General features: G+C 47.5%; 1 protein-coding gene and 1 long non-coding RNA gene across 4 annotated transcripts in view; one reads left to right on the top strand and one right to left on the bottom strand.

Moving 5' to 3' along the window:
• Positions 1–21,691, top strand: part of LOC107079384 (uncharacterized) — a 34,736-nt gene that overhangs the window by 416 nt on the left and 12,629 nt on the right. Inside the window, exon 2 of the long non-coding RNA XR_001480346.2 lies at positions 17,830–18,158. This is a non-coding gene — a long non-coding RNA (uncharacterized lncRNA). The remainder of the gene's footprint in view (positions 1–17,829; positions 18,159–21,691) is intronic.
• On the bottom strand, positions 936–20,120 carry dlk2 (delta-like 2 homolog (Drosophila)). 3 transcript variants are annotated; one of them, XM_015363076.2, is made up of 7 exons: positions 18,641–20,120; positions 13,916–14,013; positions 11,083–11,186; positions 5,516–5,579; positions 3,511–3,641; positions 2,851–2,995; positions 936–2,356 (listed from the first exon to the last, which is right to left on the bottom strand). In XM_015363076.2, the coding sequence occupies exons 3-7, from the start codon at positions 11,153–11,155 to the stop codon at positions 1,558–1,560; spliced, it is 1,212 nt and encodes a 403-aa protein (XP_015218562.1). In that variant the 5' UTR covers positions 11,156–11,186; positions 13,916–14,013; positions 18,641–20,120; the 3' UTR covers positions 936–1,557. The 3 variants fall into 3 exon arrangements, with proteins under 3 accessions (XP_015218562.1, XP_015218561.1, XP_069036065.1); XM_015363075.2 differs by lacking the exon at positions 18,641–20,120 and having other exon boundaries at positions 13,916–14,068; XM_069179964.1 differs by lacking the exons at positions 13,916–14,013; positions 18,641–20,120 and adding an exon at positions 13,700–13,843.

Genomic DNA, 21,691 nt, shown 5'->3' with positions numbered 1-21,691 from the left:
CTGTCACTTCCAAGCCCACAGATTCCTGGCGTCTCTGGATTGACCCCCATGTGAGTGTGGACTAGTGTTCCACGCAGGACACAGTCCTGCCCTCTGCCCTGTGCCTGGTGGGTTAGGCTCCAGCTCCTTGACAGTCGATGGATGAGAAAATCTGTTCCTGACATAGTTTTCACCAGATTTAGATCTGACCCCTTTCTACCCTGATAGTGCACAAAGAGGGCTGTTGCTTGTTGAGGACTTAAGTGAGTGAGCATCTTTAGGAAGAGAAATCTGAATGACATCCTCCTGTGGAGTCACAGGAACCCTGCTTATATGAAGGCCTGCTCAGTATGAGCTGCTATAGAGTCATCAGGCGTCTGAGGTACAAAGGAACAGAATTCACAGCTTTAATGCACACATTCAGTATCAAAAATAGAACACATTGCAGATTACGTTGTGTACACATTTCACAAATAAATTACAGAAATAAATTACATCTCCAAAGGTAGCAAATCCATGATGCTCATGAGCAGTGTCTCAAATACACAAGAAAGTCATACATTTCTCCTGGACTGTCTCCAACACAGAGACGAATCACTTTCAGTGCAGCCTTTCCATGCATTCTGATGCTGAGAATCCTTTCACATTCATGTTCCATCAGCAAAGACAGAAACTCACGGTAAAAAATCCAGTTTCTCTCAATGCAGGACATTACAGATAGCAGTAAAAATACACAATAATACAACATACAAATAAATAATTCAGGATCCCACTACAGATCGGGATCTTTCATAAGCTTGAACAGTTATTTTTTAAATAGGCTGCAAAGGAACAAGTAATAGGTTTATTCCATGCTGAAAAAATGAAGAAAGAGAACACAACGTTTCGGCCGTGGAGCCTTCTTCAGGTGCACACCTGAAGAAGGCTCCACGGCCGAAACGTTGTGTTCTCTTTCTTCATTTTTTCAGCATGGAATAAACCTATTGTTTTTTTTTTTAAATAGCTGTACAAAAAGATGTTCTTTAGGGTTTTTCAATGTCAAACACTGTGTGATCTAAGGTGTGTGTTAGAGACTGCATCCGAAATTTGTACTTCTGAGCTCCAATTAAAACGCAAATGCTGATGACAGACATTTCAGCTGTGTTTTTACTCTCCTGTGCATGTAAAAAAGACAGCAGAGATTAGCAACATGGTCCTGAGGTTTCATCTCATTCAAACTTTAGGCAATCTGCCCGCCCAGCTTGGTCTGCAATCGCAGCACATTATAATACTGGCAACTAATTCAGAGAGACTGAGGCTGCAGTCGTGTTCGGTATTTTCTAGAAACTTACGACACACTTCACTTTGACTCGCTTTTGGGGAATTTTAAACAAAGCAAAGCTCATGTTTCAAAATCCTTTCGCACATAAACAGCCGGCCAGCAACATGTTAAAATATTTGAAGATCCATCTTCCGGGAGCCGTGGGCGTCTCCTCCTGCGCCTCCCATGAGGAGTCTGCTCTTGTGGTGCGCGGGGGGCTGTGACCCCACGCCCACCCCGTCTCACGGGACCTCAGAGTTTTGAGGGGGCCCACGGGGTTAAATGACCTCCGTGTTGAGTTTCTTCTTGGGCTTGGGGGCCGGGGCGTGCAGGATACTGACCTTGCTCTCCTCCTCCGCGGGGGTGAGGGTGGGCTGGCAGCGCCGGGGGGCACAGCGGGCCCGGTCGCCGCGCCGCTGCCAGCGGCTCCTGAGCACGAGGGCGGCGGTCAGGCCCACCACGGCCAGCGTCATGGCGCCGAACACGAGCAGCACGATGAGCTGCACCTCCGTCAGGCCCGAGCCCGGGCGGGTCGCCACCTCCTTCACCGAGATCTTCAGCAGGCGCTCGCCGCCGCCGCCGCCGCCCGCCGTGGTCCAGCCGCCGGCGGGCGAGGCGTTCCTGCGCGGGCCCAGGGCGGTGCGGTCCGGACGGGCCTGGGTGACCCACGGGTGGCCCCCCGCCCGGGTCTCCGAGGTCCAGTGTGGCGCTCCGGTCCGGACCTCGGGGCTCGGCCTCCGGAGCTGGACGCCGCACGCCTTGCCAGTGTAGCCGCGCGGGCAGAGGCAGTCGAAGGTGTTGACGCGGTCGTAGCAGCGCCCCCCGTTGAGGCAGGGGCCGCCGGCGCAGTCGTCGATGTTGACGGTGCAGAAGCGCCCCTCGAAGCCCGCCGGGCACTCGCAGGTGAAGCGGTTGAGGCCGTCGCGGCAGGTGGCGCCGTTGGCGCAGGGGCGCATCAGGCAGTCGTCGACGTCCACCTCGCAGCGGGGGCCCGCGAAGCCGGCCAGGCAGCGGCAGGAGAACTCGGCGGCGTGCCCGCTGTCGTCCAGGCACGTCCCCCCGTTCTTGCAGGGCGACCTGGAAGGCAGAGAGAGAGCCGCGCTGAGACACGGAGCCCACCGGCCCTAGGCAACGGCTCCGCTCGTAACACCGACAGAGGACGCTGGGACAGAAAGGCCTGACCTTGGGCTGCCTCTGGAGACAAGCCCACCGAATCCCACGACCGCTCTCTTCCGCTCACGCCCGGTCCACACGGTTGGCCCCGAGCCGGCCCGTGTGTGTTTGAGGGCAATTAAAGCGGTCAATGGTAAAGGGAAATCGCACCGCGAGCTTTCGCAGAACGAGGCAAGAACCGGCAAATTCAACGCTGGAGACGAAGACGTAGAGGAATCTGCAGCTGGCGGCTCCCCTCTTCCTCCTTCCGGCATCACACGGGGCTCCTAAACAGTCTGCACTTCCAGCTGCCCACTCCTCCACCCCACCTGAGCGCCTGCCCGGGGGGCCGCTGTGTCGCCCAGGTACTGCAGGTGGCAGATGGAGGTGGGTAGAAGCGGTGAGACCTGTGGGCTCACCTGGTCCTCTCGCAGGGCCCGATCTTCAGCTGGCAGTGGCGGCCGTGGAAGCCCTCTGGGCAGAAGCAGGTGTACTCCGCGTCCTCGTTGGCAATGCAGGTGGCTCCGTTCAGGCAGGGGAGCTGATTGCTGCACACGTAGATGTCTAAGGCAGAGGAAGGTTCACGTCAGGGGTTGGTCACCTGTATCTCGGATACGTCACTGAAGAGGTGTTTTTTATTTACATTTTTAACAGGAATATTTTTTTACGATTCAGTCACCCTTTACTTTTGAGATTTTTTTTCCACATGAGCTTTATACTCCTTTTTTATTCTCATCAGATTAGCACTTTCTACAGCAGACAGCTGAATTGCCTCTGTCGTCACCCTGCGGCTGTAGAAATCTTTTGTCATCTGGTGCTTCATCGGTTTCACTTTTGCTCAGGCGTGTGTATATCTTAATAACAGTTTTACTAAGGCTGCAGTCGAGCTAAGCCAGGCAGAGTATAGTAAAAATCTGTTTCCATTGTAGTCAAAATCAGAGTTAAAAAGCTTCATCGATTTCCTCATCCTTCCCGACACGCTGTGATGATTTAGCCGGCGGTTCTCTGCTGTAGGAGCTCGCTGGGGGACAGCTGCTCTGAGCACGCCCCTGTGGCAGTGGCTCAGTCTCCACTCTTACCTTTATCGCAGAAGCGCCCCGCCCATCCGCTCTCGCAGGTGCACTGCCAGGGCTGGTGGCAGGAGCCGTGCACACAGCCTGGCATCTTCACACAGTCCTCGCACTGAGGGCCCTCCCAGCCAGGGTCACACCTGCAACACCGAGCCTGTCAGACACACACAACACTCCCTGACTCACACACACAAAACACCTCATTGACTGACACACATAACACACCCCTGACAAACACACACAACACACTCAGGACTGAGGGCCAACAACACCCACCTGATTCACACACACAACACACTCCTGACTGAGGCCCACAATACCCCCTTGACTCACACACACAACCCACTCCTGACTGAGGCCCACAACACCCCCTTGACTCACACACACAACACACTCCGGACTGAGGCCCACAACACCCCCTTGACTCACACACACAACACACTGCGGACTGACACACACACACTCTGTGCCCAGAGTGAGAGAATAGAATATTGGAGACCAGACTAGTTTCAGAGATGTCTCAACCTAGAAACATTTGTTTCAGTTTTCCACAATCTTTTGGCATATGATTTTTTAGTTTCTAAAGCAAAATGCAGTAGTTATATGCATGAGTCTTCATAGAAGCAGAAGAAGACTTTGATGTTTTGGAAACTAGGTTTCTTTTTCTCTTGTGTGCGGAGGATTTCATCCTGATTTACTAGACAAAACCATTTTGCAGTGCTTGTCTGTGTTTTGGCCATTTGCAACCATGACAAGAGACCAATGATTTTTCGCTTTGGATTTTCTCTCCATACTCCATCAGTTCACATCGGAGCTCATGCTCAGTTCAATTCACTTAGCTGGTGTGAAAAACCTGACCCAATTTCCTCTGAAGCAAAGTGCTCCTTGCAGTACCTGTATTTTGACAATAGGGGGCGTTCAATATCAAGAGTAGCATTCTCCCATCGCAGCACTATCGGTATGATCAGTACGATGTCCTGACTGCCAGTCGAATGTGGTTTCCTATACATTAATGGAATGCCACTTGCCTATATTATAGTCGGTGGTGACAGAACTGGCTGTTTGTCATGAGCGTCCCTTCAGGCAGCACAGTGGAAAAAGTCAAAGCGTAGCTGTGTTGCTCTATCGCTCCAGCACCGGCAACGATTAACGAGCATGAAAATAGACCAGTGAGTGTAATTCACTCCAGAGGTGATTATTAAATTCATCACAGCATTAAAGAAGACCTCTAGGCAACAGCTAATTCTGTTAGATTAGTACAGGCTAATTAGCCAATTGATTGGCCACAGGAAATTGTTGATACTGAGGTAGGCAGGGACTCTTTCATTGAAAGAGGAGTGTAATTAGTTTGTAACAATAAATGAAAGCAGGAGTTTTGGGCTGGAAATCCATTTAAATCTAAGAAACAAATTATTTTTATGATGTTTATTTTGAGCTCTGTCCGGCTGGTCACTGCTTGGAGATAAAACAATGTCAGAGAAGAGAAAAAACTCGCAATAGATTGGGGTGTGTGCCAGGGGTGGGATTGTCTTTGAACCAGGAAATCAATGCGCTATTCAAGCTCCGTATCTCCTCTATATCAAACGTCTGTCTTTCTGCTATCCCTGCCATTGAATAGACCAAAGGCATAGCTCACTAGTGTTACTGATTCAATCTGGGAGACTTAATTAGGACAATACATAATGAATAAACAGAAGTTAAACAGTGTGTTTTTAAAATTCTTGTACATTCTTAAAATATTTCCTAGTTGTAGCTAGTAAATGTTTCAGTTCAGTTCTGGACCTAGGGTGCTGTCTGTGTGGAGTCTGTATGTTCTCCTCATGTTCTTGTGGGGTTCACCCGGGTGCTTCTGTCTCCTCCCACAGCCCCCCTCCCCCCAAAAATGGTTAATTGGCCGTAATTGTCCTTCCGTTTAGAAGCCGGTCCTGTCAAAGTCAAGATGAAATCAAGACGAAAAGGAAGGGAGGGTCCAAACTCCCCCGAGAGTTTAATTCCGGACCCCGCGTTCCCCCACCTGCAGGTTCCAGCGCCGTCACAGCGCCCGTGCCCCAGGTTGCAGTGGGATTCGCAGTCCCCGTCTGTAACGCCGCAGAGAGAAGGACAGCAGTTAGCCCCACAGCAGGGGGGGGCCCGGCTGGCGCACCCTCCAGCACAGACCCGCCCCCGGTTTATTCCAGCGCAGCCAGCTGTGTAAACACCTGCCAGCGCTGTTGGAGGGCTGACCTGCCGGGGACTAGATCCGATCCAGGGGCAAGGAAGTCTCTTGCGTTCGTTTTGCTTACAGCTCCGGGAAATGGACTAAGCTCTGACTCTGTGGGCTCGTGGGCTCATAAGGGACTAGACCGCCTTCCCTGCCCCCTGCCCCCTTCACCAACCACACGCACGCACCTCATCTCGACCTGCCTCTCTTCACTCTGCAGGCCGAGCTGGAGTTCCAGTAAGCAGCAGCACCGAGAGAAGCAGAGGTCAGGTCGGAGGTCAAGTGTTTCGTGACTCAGAGCACAGCAAAACCAGGGGTGCAGCAGTTTCAGAGGGCGCAATGCATTGAGTTAGAGCATAAGAAAGCCTACAAAACCAGAGGGTAGAGAGAGAGAGAGGTGCCCATCTGGTAGTTCATCGCTAACTGATACAAGGGAGGAAGCCGAGGTATCATTTCAACCCCATGGCTGGGCAGCTCTCTGTTCCAGACTCTCACCACCAGAGCCGTATTCCCATGTCACACCCCTGCTCACTGAACTCCACCAGGAGATGGAATGATTGGAACTCCCTGCTAACAGATAAGCAAGAATCTCCAAATCAAACGGACAATGAACTGCACATCAGTGTGAGCTGTCAGTGAAATTAAAAGTGTGTCTGCACTAACTCTATGCAACACCTTGGTAATCCTAAAATAATACACATTTAATACAAATAGGGAGTTAGGATACTAATGCCTTTCAGCTCAGACATTTTTCCATTGGCTATAATGTTAAGGCATTAAGTCACAATGAAGATGTTTGGTAACACAATTCCTACTGCTGCCTTACTGCTCTTAGCTCCTGGGTGTGATTCCAAATGTGGACACCTTCTGGGTGGAGTTCTCGTTGGTGTCAGGGGGCTTTTTCCCAGAGGTCCTCGTTTCCTCCCACGCTGGCCAGGGTAATTGGTGTGTCTCGCTTGTCCCCATGTGACTGTGTGTGAGGGTCTGGTTATGCACCTGCTCTGAGAGTGTAAGCTTGTGCCTTGTGTTTCTGGGACAGGATCAGCGCTGCTGCAAGTCTTATCACAAATAACTGGCTTTCTGTCAGTGGATGGATGGATGGAATGAATATTATATATATATATTATGAGAATAAAATAATATTAAGAGTATAAAAATAAAAAATAACATTATGCATCTTAGGAAACGGACATTGCTATTTTACATGTCCATCAACTTGCAGGACTGCAGTGAATTAAAAAATAGCTGTAGAGCACCTGATTAGGACAAAGCACGACTGTGAGGTATTTCTTGTCTGACATGCAGTTCCATCCCTGGATGACACTGAACTTTTGGTGGGTCCTGGGACTGGGTTTCCACCCGTACCCTGCGATTACTATCAGATGACATTTCTTTTTGCAGATTTAAACTGATTCAGTGGATCAGGATAATCAGTGCCCTAGAAAATGATCAACTTAGTGTGGTAGCAATTCAGAAGGACTCACGTCTGCCACTCCCTGGTGCGCTTAGTAGATTAGAAAAGGTTGGGGGTAGAGACCCTTGAAGATCGTGAGGAGGTACAGTACGGTGCTGCTCTCTTCCAGTGCCTTCTTTGGGAAGGTGGATTTCCAAGTTATTCTGCAGGGGCTTTCTACAGTTCTGAGAAAGCCGTGAGAATGTGAGAATTCCTTTATTAAAGAGCGCTGCATTGTGAATGCACACCTCTATAAATAAACACCAGTCGTTTCCGAGAGAAATCAATTAGGAAGTGGCGCTCTGTGATCCTGTCGCAGGAGACCATACGCTGTGTGCAGTGTGGCCTGCAGGCAGTCTGTCAGGAGCAGGGAGAGCCCCCGTTGGCCCAGAGCAGCTGGTTAACACCATGTTACAGCTTAAAGCCGCTTGCTTAATTGGTCCTGACAAGCTGCCAGAATGCAATGCTATAGACTGATTCATAATCTTGTGAAAACATTATTCTCTGCTTCACACTGGGCGCATACTGGCTTTGAAATGGGAAATTAGGCTCCTTGTGTCATTTTCTTCATTTAAAATCGATTAAAGTGCATTGAATGAGACATCTCTGAAAGTGTTATATTATGGCAAAGAATACGCACAGTGTCCAAGACAATCTGTTGTCTTTTTTAGCAGGTTTTTTTTTTTTACTAAGTAGCACCACTTAAAACAGAAAAGGTTTTTGTCTGATGCGTTCCTGGGTTGTGCTTCATAGCTGAATAGAGGGGCCGGGCAGCACATAGCTGCTGATGACAGATATTGTCGAGGGGTTTCAGCGAAGGAGGTGAGGAATGCACAGTGATCATGTCACCACCCGTATGGGCTCTGCCCTGACACTCCTGGAATTCCACATTTCTTCCTGTTTCTGGCCTTGACACAGGAGTTCCTGTTTTCCACCGAAGTTATCTGGTCAGGGCAGCACAGCTAGACCATCTGGAAAGCTCACAGCAATGTCTATTCCATGGCAGAGTCAAGTGTAAGATCACTTGAGGTGAATATCTGTGTGATGTTGGTGGAGTTACAGTGGCCTCTGTGCGTATATATGTATATGGATCCAGTTCATAGTGGTTCAGGTTTTATTCAAAATGTCCATTTTTAAGTTTTAAAGATGTTATATGCTGTTAAGGAAGTGTTTTTCTATATACTGTCGCAGAAACTGAGCAGTATACAATGTGAAGCAACTCTGAGTAATCTTATGGCTGTTCATTTGGATCTGGAATGTCAGTTTAAAAAGGACAGGAGCTGAGCTTTTTGGTCATTCAGAAACAAAAATCTTTGATTGGCCTGGAGAAGCCGAGGAGCGCAGAACGTTGCTACTGAGGACTGTGAAGCAGGAAGGCATGGTGGAGCAGTGCTGGGCGCACTTCCGGACCTGAGGCTCTCCCTGTGTTCACATGGGTGTCCTCCAGGTGCTCTGATTTCCTCCCACGATCCAAAGACATGCTGTACTGGTGGATTAACTGGGTTCCTGAAAAAACGGCCCTGGTGTGAGTGTGTGCGTGTTCGTGTCCGCCCTGCAAAGGACTGGCGTCCTGTCCAGGGCGTACCCTGCCTGCTGGTGCTAGGCTCACGCTCCCCCGCAGCCCTGCACTGGAGAAGGCAGCGAGAAAATGGCTGGATTGTAAAGCAAAGGAAAATAAACCGTTACAGTGCCCCGCTCTAAACCAGCTTGGAAAATGTGTGGTGCGCATCTGAAAGGAATATTAGCAATGGCAGGAGAATACAAGCTCCTGGGTGATGCAGGAGATGGAGAAGGAAATGGGATGCAGGGAAGGCCTGAGTTCAATAGAGACCACTTTGTTTTCACTTGTGAGATCGATTCGGGAAGTCATCACCGTTCACCATTCTGCCTGGGGAATTCTGTGTAATTCTTCAGTGTCCAATAATCTCACCTCAGATTCTTGGTTTTAAATGCACTTCTAATTAGTTTCCCCTCGTGCCCTCTGGTTCCTGTATCTTTATCGATACCTTTGGGTTTCGAATTTTGCAAAACCCCCTGCGTTGCAAGGCAGCAACGCTAACCACAGCGCCGCAGTGCCACCCTGCTGCTTGTACCACCTTATCTTATTATCAGCATCAGGAGGTGTGTGGTGCTCTTGACTTGTACTCTTACGCAGTAGTACTTAAATGAAATGAGTGTCCCTGGGGCTTCACTATGTTCCACTGGCTGTGTAAATCAGAATTCCTGAAGGGAGTTTATTGGAGCGTCTCTGCGGATACCGTAAATCGCTGGATCCCGGAAGACCGTAGTGAAAGGAAGAGGCTCGGGCTTTCTTTCCAGTCCTCCAGCTGGTCGGAGACACTGCAGGGTTCTAGCCATGGGATCCTAGCCACACAGCTCCACAAACCAGAGGCTCGCCCCTGAGTCCCAGAGATTTCCCAGGATTTGCAGTACCCCTCTGGATAAATATATTTGCCCTACCGGTGTGTGTACGTATTGCACCTGAATTGCAATAACATTTCTTTAAACGCTAATATTTTCATCAAACCCCCCCACAATGATATTAAACTGGAACCCCCCGATCCTGCGGGTGTGGCGACGTCAGTGATAAGACTAGAGCTAGCTCTGGGATGCTGAGCTCCACATCCCCGGCCCCCGGTCCAGCACCTCTGTTTCTCAGAGCCCCCGGGTGCTCTGCTCTCCTGACACGCTGACTATTTTCGTGTTAAAACCAGAGGGATCTAATTTTACACCCTGCGCCCTCTGCCTGGAAACTCGATCTCTCAGGCCCGCAGCCGCCCAGTGCCAGCATGCTGGTGCCAGTGATAAATGTGGTTTCGGTTTCCTCAGCCCTGATCCCAGGCAGCCGGGACCCGACAGTTAGCTGCTCTCTCGGGGAAGTGTGCGGGGTGTGTGCGCGAGCAGGCACGCGTGTGTGTGTGTGTGAGTGTGAGCGTGTGTGTGTGAGCGTGTGTGTGTGTGAGTGTGTGTGTGTGAATGTGAGTGTGTGTGAGTGTGAATGTGAGTGTGTGTGAGTGTGAATGTGAGTGCGAGTGTGAGTGTGAGTGCGAGTGTGAGCGTGTGTGAGTGTGAGTGTGAGCGTGAGCGTGTGTGTGTGTGAGTGTGTGTGTGTGAATGTGAGTGTGTGTGAGTGTGTGTGTATGTGAATGTGTGTGTGAGTGTGTGTGTGTGAGCGTGTGAGCGTGTGTGAGTGTGTGAATGTGAGTGTTTGTGAGCATGTGAGTGTGTGTGTATGTGAATGTGTGTGTGTGTGTGGTTGTGCTACACAAGGAAGACGACAGAGGGCCCAGGGCCGAGAGCGAGGGACGGAGGTGGTAAAAGAAACTGTAAGGGGATCTCTATGAAATTAAGAATCATTAAATTTCACCATCCGCTCAGCTGCTTGCGCCGCTAAAAAAATATTTAGCCAAGAAAGTCAAGATGAGATGCAGCACCTTAATCCAGGACTGCGACCGCTGCTAGGCGTGAGTGCGGAGGGCCGGGGGGAGGGGGCGCCCCCACAGACTGACTCTGCCATGGAGGTTTATTCCCATACTGTGGGCGCCGTACGTCAATCAGAGAAATTGGCACTAACCCATGTATGTATGTATAAGTGTTGGCACCCTCCATAGACAATAACTTTTTTATGTTATTCACTAATTTACTAAGAGCTACACTTATTTGGCAATGATATCTCTGTTCTGATTAGCGAACACACCTTGCTAGTAGGCTGTAGATACTGTATCGTATCAATTGAATTTACTACTGCATGGGGGCCAGTACTCTGCAGCTCAACAGATGGAGTTCTCTATGGTTTGCTCAGGTCTATCTGCAGTTTGAGCTGCGACTATACATACTGTACCCCAGGGGTCATTAGGGTACTTAGCCCTGCAGTAAATGGGGTCTCAAGCACAATACAAATAAGCGCCCACATAGCTTTCAGTCCTACCTTGCCCGGCACATCTCGGAGTCAGCAGCCAGACGCTCAAGAGCAGCACATGGAGGCTGAATCTGTGAAGCATGATCGCAGGAGCAGGCAGCACAGCACTGTTTCTGAAACAAAGTGATGCCAAATGTTCATTTCGTTTTAAAGATAAAAATCAGAGTCAGTCCAGCCTCATACACCACCTGGTTAAAAAGCTTTTTCATTTGTGTAAATGTCACGGAAGGCAAGGCTCAATAGAGAGATTGTTCCCACTCTACAGAATAGCCATTTGGGTCGATTGCAGCTGTCAAGAAGTGAGAAATAACTATTTAGCCCAGCCCAGCTGAGACCGTAGCCAGAGAGACAATGCAGGAAAAGAAAATAATGACCCAAATCACCAGGATGTATTCAAACAAAACCCAGGGCTTTTTGTCTGTTGAGCTGTCCAGAGTGCGGTATCTCTCCCGCAGACCAGTACACGCGCCAAGCATTGCAAACAAGCCGAAGGAGCTCAAACAGAGTAACTGTATCGCCCCACAGGGAATAGAAACACATCAATAATTCAACAGAGACATTAAAGTTTTAGATGGACATTTCCAACTATGAACTTTCAAAGGTAAATTCATCCTTTTTGCTTTACATATTTTAAAAAATGTCCTTATGATTTTTCCTTTGAAATTACACTTTAAATGATAATGTGTTGAAGATTTTATTGTGCAAATATCAGTTAAGGGCTCCTGTATATTTTCTGTTTAATGACAACATTAAACTGGAGGTACATTTGCTCTAGTTTCAGAAGAATTGCTTATTGACAACATGGAGATGAACAGAAACTGTGACAGTTTACACAAGATTCCTATGTTTCAGGGCCATTGATACCTAGTTCAACGACGGAGCAGTTTGTTTGGGGGGGTTGTATGTTCTTTGAAGGTGTATACTGGCGAGAAGGACAGGAAATGTTGTTCCTTATCCCTCAAGATGTTGTTTTTCAACGGTGCCATGGTCTACCTGCTGCGTGCTGTGTGTTTATACCCTCCCCAGTGATATGAGGAGGTTGCTCCCAGATTCCTGATTGAGAGAAATTGTTGACCACATTGTGGTTTAATTGAGCACTGAGGGCTGATAACAAAAGCCAAGTCAGAAAACACTTTGAACATCAATCACTGGAGAGCTCTGTAGTGCTGTATTAAAATGTTTCTCCAGGGCTACATTAAAAAATACAGGCATTTCTCCTAAAGTAGATGCCCCACAAGCTACAGTATGTCATTATCATCTGTTATTCTCTAACAGCTCAGCTGCAGAGTATCAGTTTCTGATCCATATCTCCCTTCTCTTAAAAACTGGTATTTCTAAACTGCCAATCGATATATTTTTAGAACCGCATTCAGAAACCTCTACAATGACAAACAATGCCACTACTTATATTGTACATAATGTGGGGACAATCATTACTGTTCATTTTTAAGATTTCCCGATAGAGAATTCACGATGTTTAACGTATCTTTTGACACTACAAATTTGGTTTAGTACGCAGGTGAAGGAAAGCAAAGGTGGCAAATTGCTGGTCGATAATAAAAATAACTCATTTTATAAGTAGACTCTCAAGAGGAGCCCTGAATGAGCTCCCACTACTTTATGTTAATGTTTTTGCAAAGTATCTTCATTAGACGGACTTTTAAATTGCTCCCCAGTTTGACAATTTGTGGCTGTGCCTGCAGTGAAGCCGCAAGAGCTGAAGTTGTAGAACTGTTAGGAAACAGCCGAAGAGTGAGAAGGAGACAGTCCAGTGATATTGTTGGCTGTAGGATTTCACTTTCACAACACTGACTGGGCTCCGTTCCACTGGAAAAAAATGTGATACATTTTTCTCTGGAGAAAACGAATTTCATCATGACCAGAAAAATAATTTTCTTTGTTACCATTTGTTTTTAAAGTTGATTTATTTACCAGATTCAGAGTTGGTCTCCTTTATTCATGCTATTTTGTTTCCAGATGATGATGATTTCAATTTAAGCTGTGCAGCAGGTAGAATAGACTTTCAAAGACTTTAGTTCAATTTGTCTTCTAACGGAATTGGTGAATCTGCAACCTTACTTGCCAAACACTGCAAGCAAAAGCTTTTTCAATACATTTCAATACAGTAGTATTCTGTTAAAAACATTCTTGTGCCATAAAACAGCTTCCCACAACCAATTCTTAACCAATTCTACGTGCTTTAACCTTCACACGCTTTATATATTTTGCTGAATAATTTCCTTGCTAGGCAGGTTAATTTAACAGCAGTCACTGATACAACCATGAGGCATGATTACTTTCAGAAAACAAATTTTTTACAGAAATTTTACCTTTGAGAAAATGTTGTCAATTAGGAAACTGAGAGAACGGTGCAAACAGAGCAATACCATGATGAAATAACTCTGCAGTGTTCACAGAAGAAAAGATTTGATTTCGGATATACTCATTTGGAGAGATCAGCAGCTCATGTGCATGAACTGGGAAACAGATAAAAAAGCCAGGATCTGTGAAAGACACCGTTCAAGACAGAAAAAATCCGTCATCAGGAAAAAAAGAAGAGCAGATGAAATCTTCCTGTCACCTGTATTGTTGTGTAAAATGTATTCTTTATCATTAAACTACTCACCTCTCATAAGATCTATCTTAGTATTGAAAAATATTGTTTCTGTTGTCTGCAGATGTGCTTCTCAAGTAATCATTTTAGAAGAGTTGTACCACAGAGCAAGTAAGGACACACAGAATAAGAGAATATGTCAGACTCACGCAAGGCTATGCCTGAGCGGTCTGTCTGAGCTGCACTCCCAAGGCATGAAGCACACCCTGCCCCCAGACACATACACACCTGTGACGTGCAGGATCGCAGCCGGACAGTCCTCAGGTGAGGGAAGAAACACAGAGACACAGACTCAGGGGCCGGCGGCAGGGCTCTCCTTGCCGGTTCTGTTGATATAAAGCCCATTGAAGCTAAAGAGACAGAATAAAGAGAGCAGGGAACCGCCTCCCTACTACACGACAACAGAACCTGGCAAGGAGCTACTCTTAAAGGGACAGGCACTCCGTTCTCCGCCGCCCTGTCTGGCTGGGGCCGGCCGGGGTCACGCCACTGGCTAGCGCAACGGCAGGGCTCTTCTCCGCCAACTGTGCCGAAGTTTCCTTTGCAAGCTGTTGTCCTTCCTGTCTGCTGTCTGTTGTTTTGGAGAAGATACACTGCTCGTGTCAACAGATAACCCTAAAAGAATCCCTCTTCCAATCAATATCTTTGAAGAAACACAACTCCAAAGCAAACTTTCCTGCAGCTGCTGAACTGTGTCTCTTACACGTGACCACAGATGGATGTAGAATAATAAGTGCATTTTGATCAATTCAGCTATACAGATATGCATAGCCTATAATATTTAATGCAAGTAGACATATGGCCTTTGACATGGTCACCTGTGTTTTTCTTTGATGTTGGCAACATGCATTATAAGCACTGACATTAAAGCTGTTGCTGTAGCAACAGATAAGAATCCATTGGATTGAAGGCATAGAAGTGGATTCTGCTCACATTCCAGCGTAGGGAATTGTAGCCGAGCGTAATTTACAGGGGATTAGTTGAACAATATGAGGGCTGCATGGCTCTTACATGCATCTACATGTCTGCCTGAACAGAAGTATGTTTTTAACAATGCTTCGCATATTTACTAGGAAAAGTATTTGTGATTTGGCGCAGAGCATTTTCATGAAGACGTGTGTGACTGGCGCTGAAATGTGATATCCTACAAAATGTGTTTGTACACAGCCATGGTCCTTTGACATGTTGTCAGGGTGGTAAACACTGTTAGCTTCCAGCGGTGTTTGTTCTTGTGTTTGGAAACAATTGCACTGTTTGCCTATAAGTTTTAATGCAACAAGAATGTACTAATGTTGTGCTGTTATGAAAAGGGTAGAATGACTCTTTAGCTGTAACAATTGCTATGTTGGCACAAAAGAATTAAACTGTGGATATTTACAATAAATTCTAAACTTCCCTTCTTGTTCGAGGCAGTAACATTTACCCCCAGAGCAAACAGGTTCACAATTGGCCTTTTATGCCAGGTCTATAAATCCATCAACTTTCAGGAACAACACACTTCCCTTAAAAAGAGAAATTTTTAAACAGGGGATGTTAGAGGCAAGCACATTTCCCCCACCCCCTCTGGACTTTCCTTTATTCGACAGATGTGTTTCAGAAGTCTGAAACACATTTTATATTCCTGGAAGTGGTTATTGTACCAGTGGCTAAACAGTGGCTTGTTTTCACAGCGCTGAGAAAAATAAATCTCAGCCTCGTTCTCACGGTCGCAGCAGTGCAGACGTTTGCGATCATTTGCAGCTCTCAGTAGTACAAGCTGTCATAGTGCAAGATGTCACTCTCGGTGCAAGATCGCACTCTCAGTGCGAGGTCTCACTCTCAGTGCAAAATCACACTCTCAGTGCGAGGTCTCACTCTCAGTGCAAGATGTCACTCGCAGTGCAAAATCACACTCTCAGTGCAAGATCACACTCTCAGTTCAAGCTCTCACTCTCAGTGCAAGATTGCACTCTTAGTGCGGGGTCTCACTCTCAGGTGAAAACTGGTGCTGTGTAGCACAAGCAGCAATCCATACAGGGGTGAGAACAGGTAGTGAAGTGAACACATCTCATGTCAGAAAAAAAAAACCAGGAACAGTTGTGCAAAGCTGAGTGGTCAAATGGTATGCAGGTTACGGCAGGAATTCCAGTGTCACAATTATTTTGTGTTGAATTCCATTGTTGTGTTACTGCAGGGTAAAACACAACAACCTTTTCATACAAGGTGCCACTCCTTGTTAAAAAGCTCAGCAAAAATGTGTTGCATAATAATTCATACGTCCACCCTTACTTTCATTATACGCAGGATGTTTTCAACATGAGTCAATGCTGCACACATATAGTGCAGAGACATAGGGAGCATCATGAGACTGTGTGCCATCTAACCTACCTCTCATCCTTTTCTCTTACTTGCTGAGTTTGAAGATATTATGACTCCAAAAGTGCAGAAATTAAGTAAGGCAGAAATAGGTGACCGGCTCGCAAGCACAGCCCACATTTTAGGGGAACAGCTGACCCCAGAAACCTTTCTCCCAGCTAAGCAAACCAAATGTGTAGTCCCCTGACATTGTACTGCTGATGGAGAATTCACTGTCTCCATGGCAACCGGGAAAAGCGTGATTCGGGTGAGACAGGCACCAGATAGAGGAGGAAGAGTACCTTCGGCTCCTTGGCTGTGCTTTAAGCCACGTACCAGACATGCTTGATGTCTTAGCTGTTAGTGCTGACAAAGGTCTTCCCAGCTTCTCCCCATATCCTTAACACTTTCCTCTTCTTTATTACTGCGCTTCTAACCTCATTTTACTATCACATTTTTATATAAGCCCCCCAGATTCACTCATCTCTCAAGCCTAACAGTTGTCACCTGAACAAAGAAAGGCAAAATATGAGACTTTCAAGAGTGACTAATCATTAAAATTCAATCAATTGCAATTACAAGTACACACTAACTTTTTATCCACACTGACTAATAATAGAATACGATGTGGCTCTTGGCCTAGCAAAACACTTTCACAGGGATGCAACGTAAACTTCAGAGTACGTTTTTGTTATCTACAAAAATACATACAGATACTTCAATGCTTTTAATACCTTTCTTTGGAATGGCATCTTAAATCCTTTTCCCGAAGGGTCACTCTTTAGCTTTCGAGTTTCAGGTGTTCGTCAACAGAAAGTAAATGGAAAAATAAGCTCTGAAACCAAAAGCCGCAGGGAAGACTGATGCTGTCATTAGCCCACGCACCTGTTTTCTCAGGGCCATTGTGCTAGAATGGTATCTTATAGCCTAGCTCGTGGCCCTACCCTATAAGGGACAGTGAGAGTGGTTCCCTCTGTCCTTTTATAAAGTGGTGGAGGAGTTTCTGAGAGTGATTTAGAGAACACACGGCTCTCTGTTTCTTCACATTTAGAAAGACCTGTGCCCTCAGTGATCAGTTCAGCACCTGGAATGCCCACTGTGTAAAAGAAAGGCAGGCTCCTGACCCAGCACTGGAGCCTTCTCGCCAGCTCCTCTCTTTGCAGCTGAACTTGAGGAAGGGCGAAGGGGCGTAATGCATAATGTCTTCATAATCTTTTCATCACCGCTACCCAAGATGTGACAGTCACATGCAAAATGCTTACACGGACATGAGAAATTGACATACTGTGAGCATGAGAGGGCTTTGCACAATCGTTTTACCATTGTTTCTAGTGCTTGTTACTATCCAAGCTAAAAACCCTGCTAAAATGAATGTCTTGACCTCTTATGTACATGTTATGTCATTGGCACATGTCCCTATAAATTATTATGCACATGATTATGAAGCGGAATTTGTGAAGCACCAAGATCCAAATAAAGCTTTTACCCAGAATTCGTTCTTTAAGCTAAAATTGAGGCGAAGTACCAGATCCCCCGGGAGGATTGTAATTGAATGCTCAAGACCATGATGATGGGAAACAATGAGGGCTTGTCTTGCAGGTAGTGAGGGGACTGGTTCTGTAATGATGACAGAGTCATGTAGTGTCTGTGAGCTGCGCACTCAGTCTGGTTGCCCATTCCTCAGGTCCAGAGTGTGAGTGGAGGGGCTGAGCACATGGGCCACTCCACCACAGCCTCTCGCACAGGACCGAAACCTCTGTATGTGTAATGCCTCCCTCAGAACAACAGGACTGCATTTTTCTTTTCAGCTGCCTCCCAGAGCAAACAACGCCACCGCTGGCATGTACGCTCTCCGGCCAAACCATCAGGAAGGAGTGGACGGACTCTCCCAGGGGCAGTATTGAGGGGAACAGCTTGACTTCCCTTACCTCAACCCTACTGAAATCCTGTGGAACCCATGCAGTGTGAGTTTGGTCCCTCATGCCTTCATCACACCCTCCACCAGAGGAAGCCAGGATAGAAAAAGGGCTTACACCCCTCAGGGATACATGCACCTCCTGTGGCTCGAAGGGTCCCAGCAAGAACACAAGAGGGGTAGCAGACGAGACGAGGCCATTCGACCCATCTAGCCCACTGAGTAAGTTAGTAGTTAAGGATCTCATCCAGCCAGGGTATCGGCTTCAATAACGTGGCTGGGTAGCTTGTTCCACACTCCAGCAACCCTTTGAGTAAAGAAGTGCCTTCTGTTCCTGGTTTTAAATGCACTTCCACCCAGTTTCCAGTTGTGCCCTCTGCTCCTTGATTCACTGTTTACACATACAACACTTTATTTGCCTGGGGATTCTCAGGCACAGACAGAAGACACGTTACACTGGTGTGCTCCTCTGATTTAGTTTCAGCAAGGCTGCCGCACACTTTCCAATCAGCAAAACCTCATGCAGCCATTTCAGCACAGACAGGCAGGGGTTTTCCAGCAGACTGAGAGGTACAGTGTCATGAAGACATGACATCGTTGGATATCTCTAACTGACGTAAATGAATAATGCTGATAATAATAAAACATGAAATGTTGCAGTCCCCTCGCAGCCATGCAGATCTAAGAGATGCTCATGTCTTTACCTTTCTGTTGAAGCTCCCAGTGAGCTCACCTCTATCTGCACAGATGGGGAGGCCAACAGCTTTTTATTCCTCTGGCCTGCAGTCAGTCAATAAGGGTTCTTTCAGCCTCGAGGACAGCCCAGTTTCCTCAGAGTTCAGCCGGTAGACAAAAGAGGTTATTCTGGGACAGACCCCCAAGCAGGTAAGGTCTTGCTTCCTGCAGATGGATTAGAGCCTCCTCAAAGTCCACGTTGACTACCTTTCTAAATCTCTCCTGCTCGATCTGGAGTAATCCGGCAGCGCAGTAAAACAGGGCGCCTTGTCTCCCTCTTCAAACACTTTGTCAGCTCACTTGTTGCCACAGCGTTAAATTCAGCCGTGATTAGATAGCTGCTGCTCACTTAGGAACCCACAGCTATTTTTGCTTAAGGACACTGAGTAGGGAGCTCCTGCTCTGCGCAGCTCGCAGACTTGTGAGAGTTCAGAAAGAGTGGCTCCCAGCTACCAGTGTGAGCCTTGAGAATCCCGATGCGCCGACAACACCAGCAGCTCTGTGGATGATAATGGGTCTTTGCAGGCTGAAGGCAAACATGTTCCTCCTTTTGTTTGCTTTCTGAAATATAGCCCGACTAGCCTTTGATCCTCGACCAGATTGGTTCAGTTTCAGTCTGCCGCAGCCCCACATGGAACTATCAGATTGCTAATGCTGCATTTCTAGCAGGTCTCCAGATATTGTACCCTGGCAATAAAATCTTATTCATGTGCTTCAGCTTTTGTGTTGGGATCCAGCTCGCTGCTTCTGTCTTCCTGCGATGTAGCTATTTCCACTTTTAGCAGTCTGTGCAGGATTAACTGATCTGTTTATCAAATGCCAGCGAACAAGCAATTTACTCCGGGCCCTGGTGGATTTCTCAAGCTGCTTCCACAGCCTCGGGCATCAGGCAGGAATGAGCAGGAATGGTAATCCAAAGAGAAGAATGCTTTCCAAACCATTTCAAGAAGCCCGATATCTTCTGGGTTCTGATATTTTCATCCCATTTATTGCATGCCAAATAACCCTCGTCTTGATTCCCCCTAAATCCGTGTGACATCTGGTTGCTTGTGCCCTGCTATCCTCATAAGCCTGGATAAGGAGCGCTGATGGCCACAGCCTGTTAGCTGAAACCCATGGAGGGAGCAGCTGAATTCATAGCGACGGAGAGGACAGAGGCAGCGTGATCTCCATGCTCACCTCGCAGGTGAAGCCCAAGTCCAGACCCAAGTTGAAGAAAGACCCAAGTGCACCTATGGGCACCAAACTCTTCCTCAGCATTGCTCCTGCTCTTGCGCTTTCGACTCTTAATTTTGGCATTCCTCGTACAGATATCTGTTTTGTAACGGGACCCCTCTGTAGTCATTAACACCCTGTCTCCCCTGAGAGCAGCAGGCTGGCATTGAGAATTAGCGTTCCATAGCTAGGATGCTCCTCTCCTGTCACTCTGGGAGTTGTCCCCTCGCTGCACTTTCAACAAAATGTCCTGGCATCTCCTGTGAGTGCGCACAGAGGAGAGGGGTGGGGGCAGCCCAGGCTGTGGCCGCTGTGTAACCCTAACCCCATTCATTGTTCTGTGGCTGCAGCTCTATATTTGACACATCTACTCACACTCCTCCCAGTGCTTCATATTCCTGATGCCCATCATGGCCTTTGAAATAGCCACCCGAGTTCAGAGGTGGCACGTTAAAGGAATGGGGCAGCTGTGAAATGCCTTCGTCCTAACTGCTTGTAATCTACACAATGTGAGCTATCCATCAGCAGGCCCAGGGCTTTGATGGGGAGGTATTAAATGACTCTCAAATATGAAGCAGGAGATGCCTCCTGGCCACCTGGTACAATATCTTGCCTGCTCGTTTTGCACGGAAAAGGCAACGACAAAGCCGAAGAGCCTTGACTCGAACACAGCTGCTGGACGATGAAACTTGGCTTGTGGTCCATTACGAGGTGAGATGACAGATAAACACTGATCTCCACCCAGAACGCCAACACTGCATATACCTCCCAGGAAACGCCAATGATCACCCATGCGTCTCAGGTGATTCACCGTGTTCTTAGAACACAGGCGACACAGTGGCGAGACTCAGTTGACATTAAAAGGCCACTACCATTGGATATTTGTGCCTGCGCTGGGGCCCTGAGTTTGATTCTGGACCTGGGGTGCTGTCTGCGTGGGGCTTGTATGTTCTCCCTGTGTTTGCACGGTTCCTCCAGTTGCCCACCGTCAGAAAAATACTGGAAGGTTCATTGGCCTCTTGGAAAACTGGCCCTGATGTGAGTGTGTGTGCCCAGTGTGACTGGTGTCTCGTCCAGGGTGTACCCCGCCTTGCGCCTGTTGCTTGCTGGGATGGGCTCTGGCCTCCCTGCAACCCTGATTTGGATGAGGCAGTTAGAAAACGGATGGATGGATGATTTAAATGCCTTCCAGTAAATAGGACGTTAAAATGAAAACAAATAATTTGTATTTAAAATGAACAGAAATCTGTTCTGTTCTATTTACAGGAAGGTGTTTAAATGACACCACCAAGATTTTCAGATTAGGCTCAAGCTAAGATAGATGCCTCAGTTGTAAAACCTTCAAAGGACTCCCCCAGATGACAGCTATCTTGTTTACAGAGTATTTAGTGAAAACAGACATTGATATCTCAGAGGTTCTCTGGCGTGTGTGTTAAAGCTGACAGACGCTGTGCAGGAGGAGGCTGAAGTCAGCCCCACAGCCCTGTGGTAATGTGAGCCCGTGGAGGAGCAGTGGTGATTGATGGGCGAAGGGTGTTTGACCCCAGCTCGACCTCAGCTCTTTCCTTTCGGCGATGGACAGACACACACCCAAGGAACAGATAAATCCGAAAGAACTCATACAGACCCCATTCACATGGTATCTGAAACCGCACCAACTTCAAAAGTGCTTCAGATGAGCAACATAACAGCTCCTCTTGCTCCCTCATCAATCCTACAGCCAGATAAGGTTTCAGGAGGTTGTACACAGAACATTTTGGGGTTACCTTCCCCATCACTTAACAGCAGCACTTAAAATACAAGAG

This window comes from Lepisosteus oculatus, chromosome 17 (assembly GCF_040954835.1).
Source record: "Lepisosteus oculatus isolate fLepOcu1 chromosome 17, fLepOcu1.hap2, whole genome shotgun sequence".
NCBI lineage: Eukaryota > Metazoa > Chordata > Actinopteri > Semionotiformes > Lepisosteidae > Lepisosteus > Lepisosteus oculatus.
The sequence above is the reverse complement of the archived record's forward strand: the minus strand, read 5'-3'. Positions and strand labels throughout refer to the sequence as shown.

Coding starts and splice junctions, on each gene's coding strand:
- dlk2 (XM_015363076.2), bottom strand. CDS start 11,155: ATGCTTCACAGATTCAGCCTCCATGTGCTGCTCTTGAGCGTCTGGCTG. Junction 3,642..5,515: donor GACGGCGCTGGAACCTGCAG/GTGGGGGAACGC, acceptor TCGGTGTTGCAG/GTGTGACCCTGGCTGGGAGG. Junction 2,996..3,510: donor GGGGCGCTTCTGCGATAAAG/GTAAGAGTGGAG, acceptor CCTCTGCCTTAG/ACATCTACGTGTGCAGCAAT.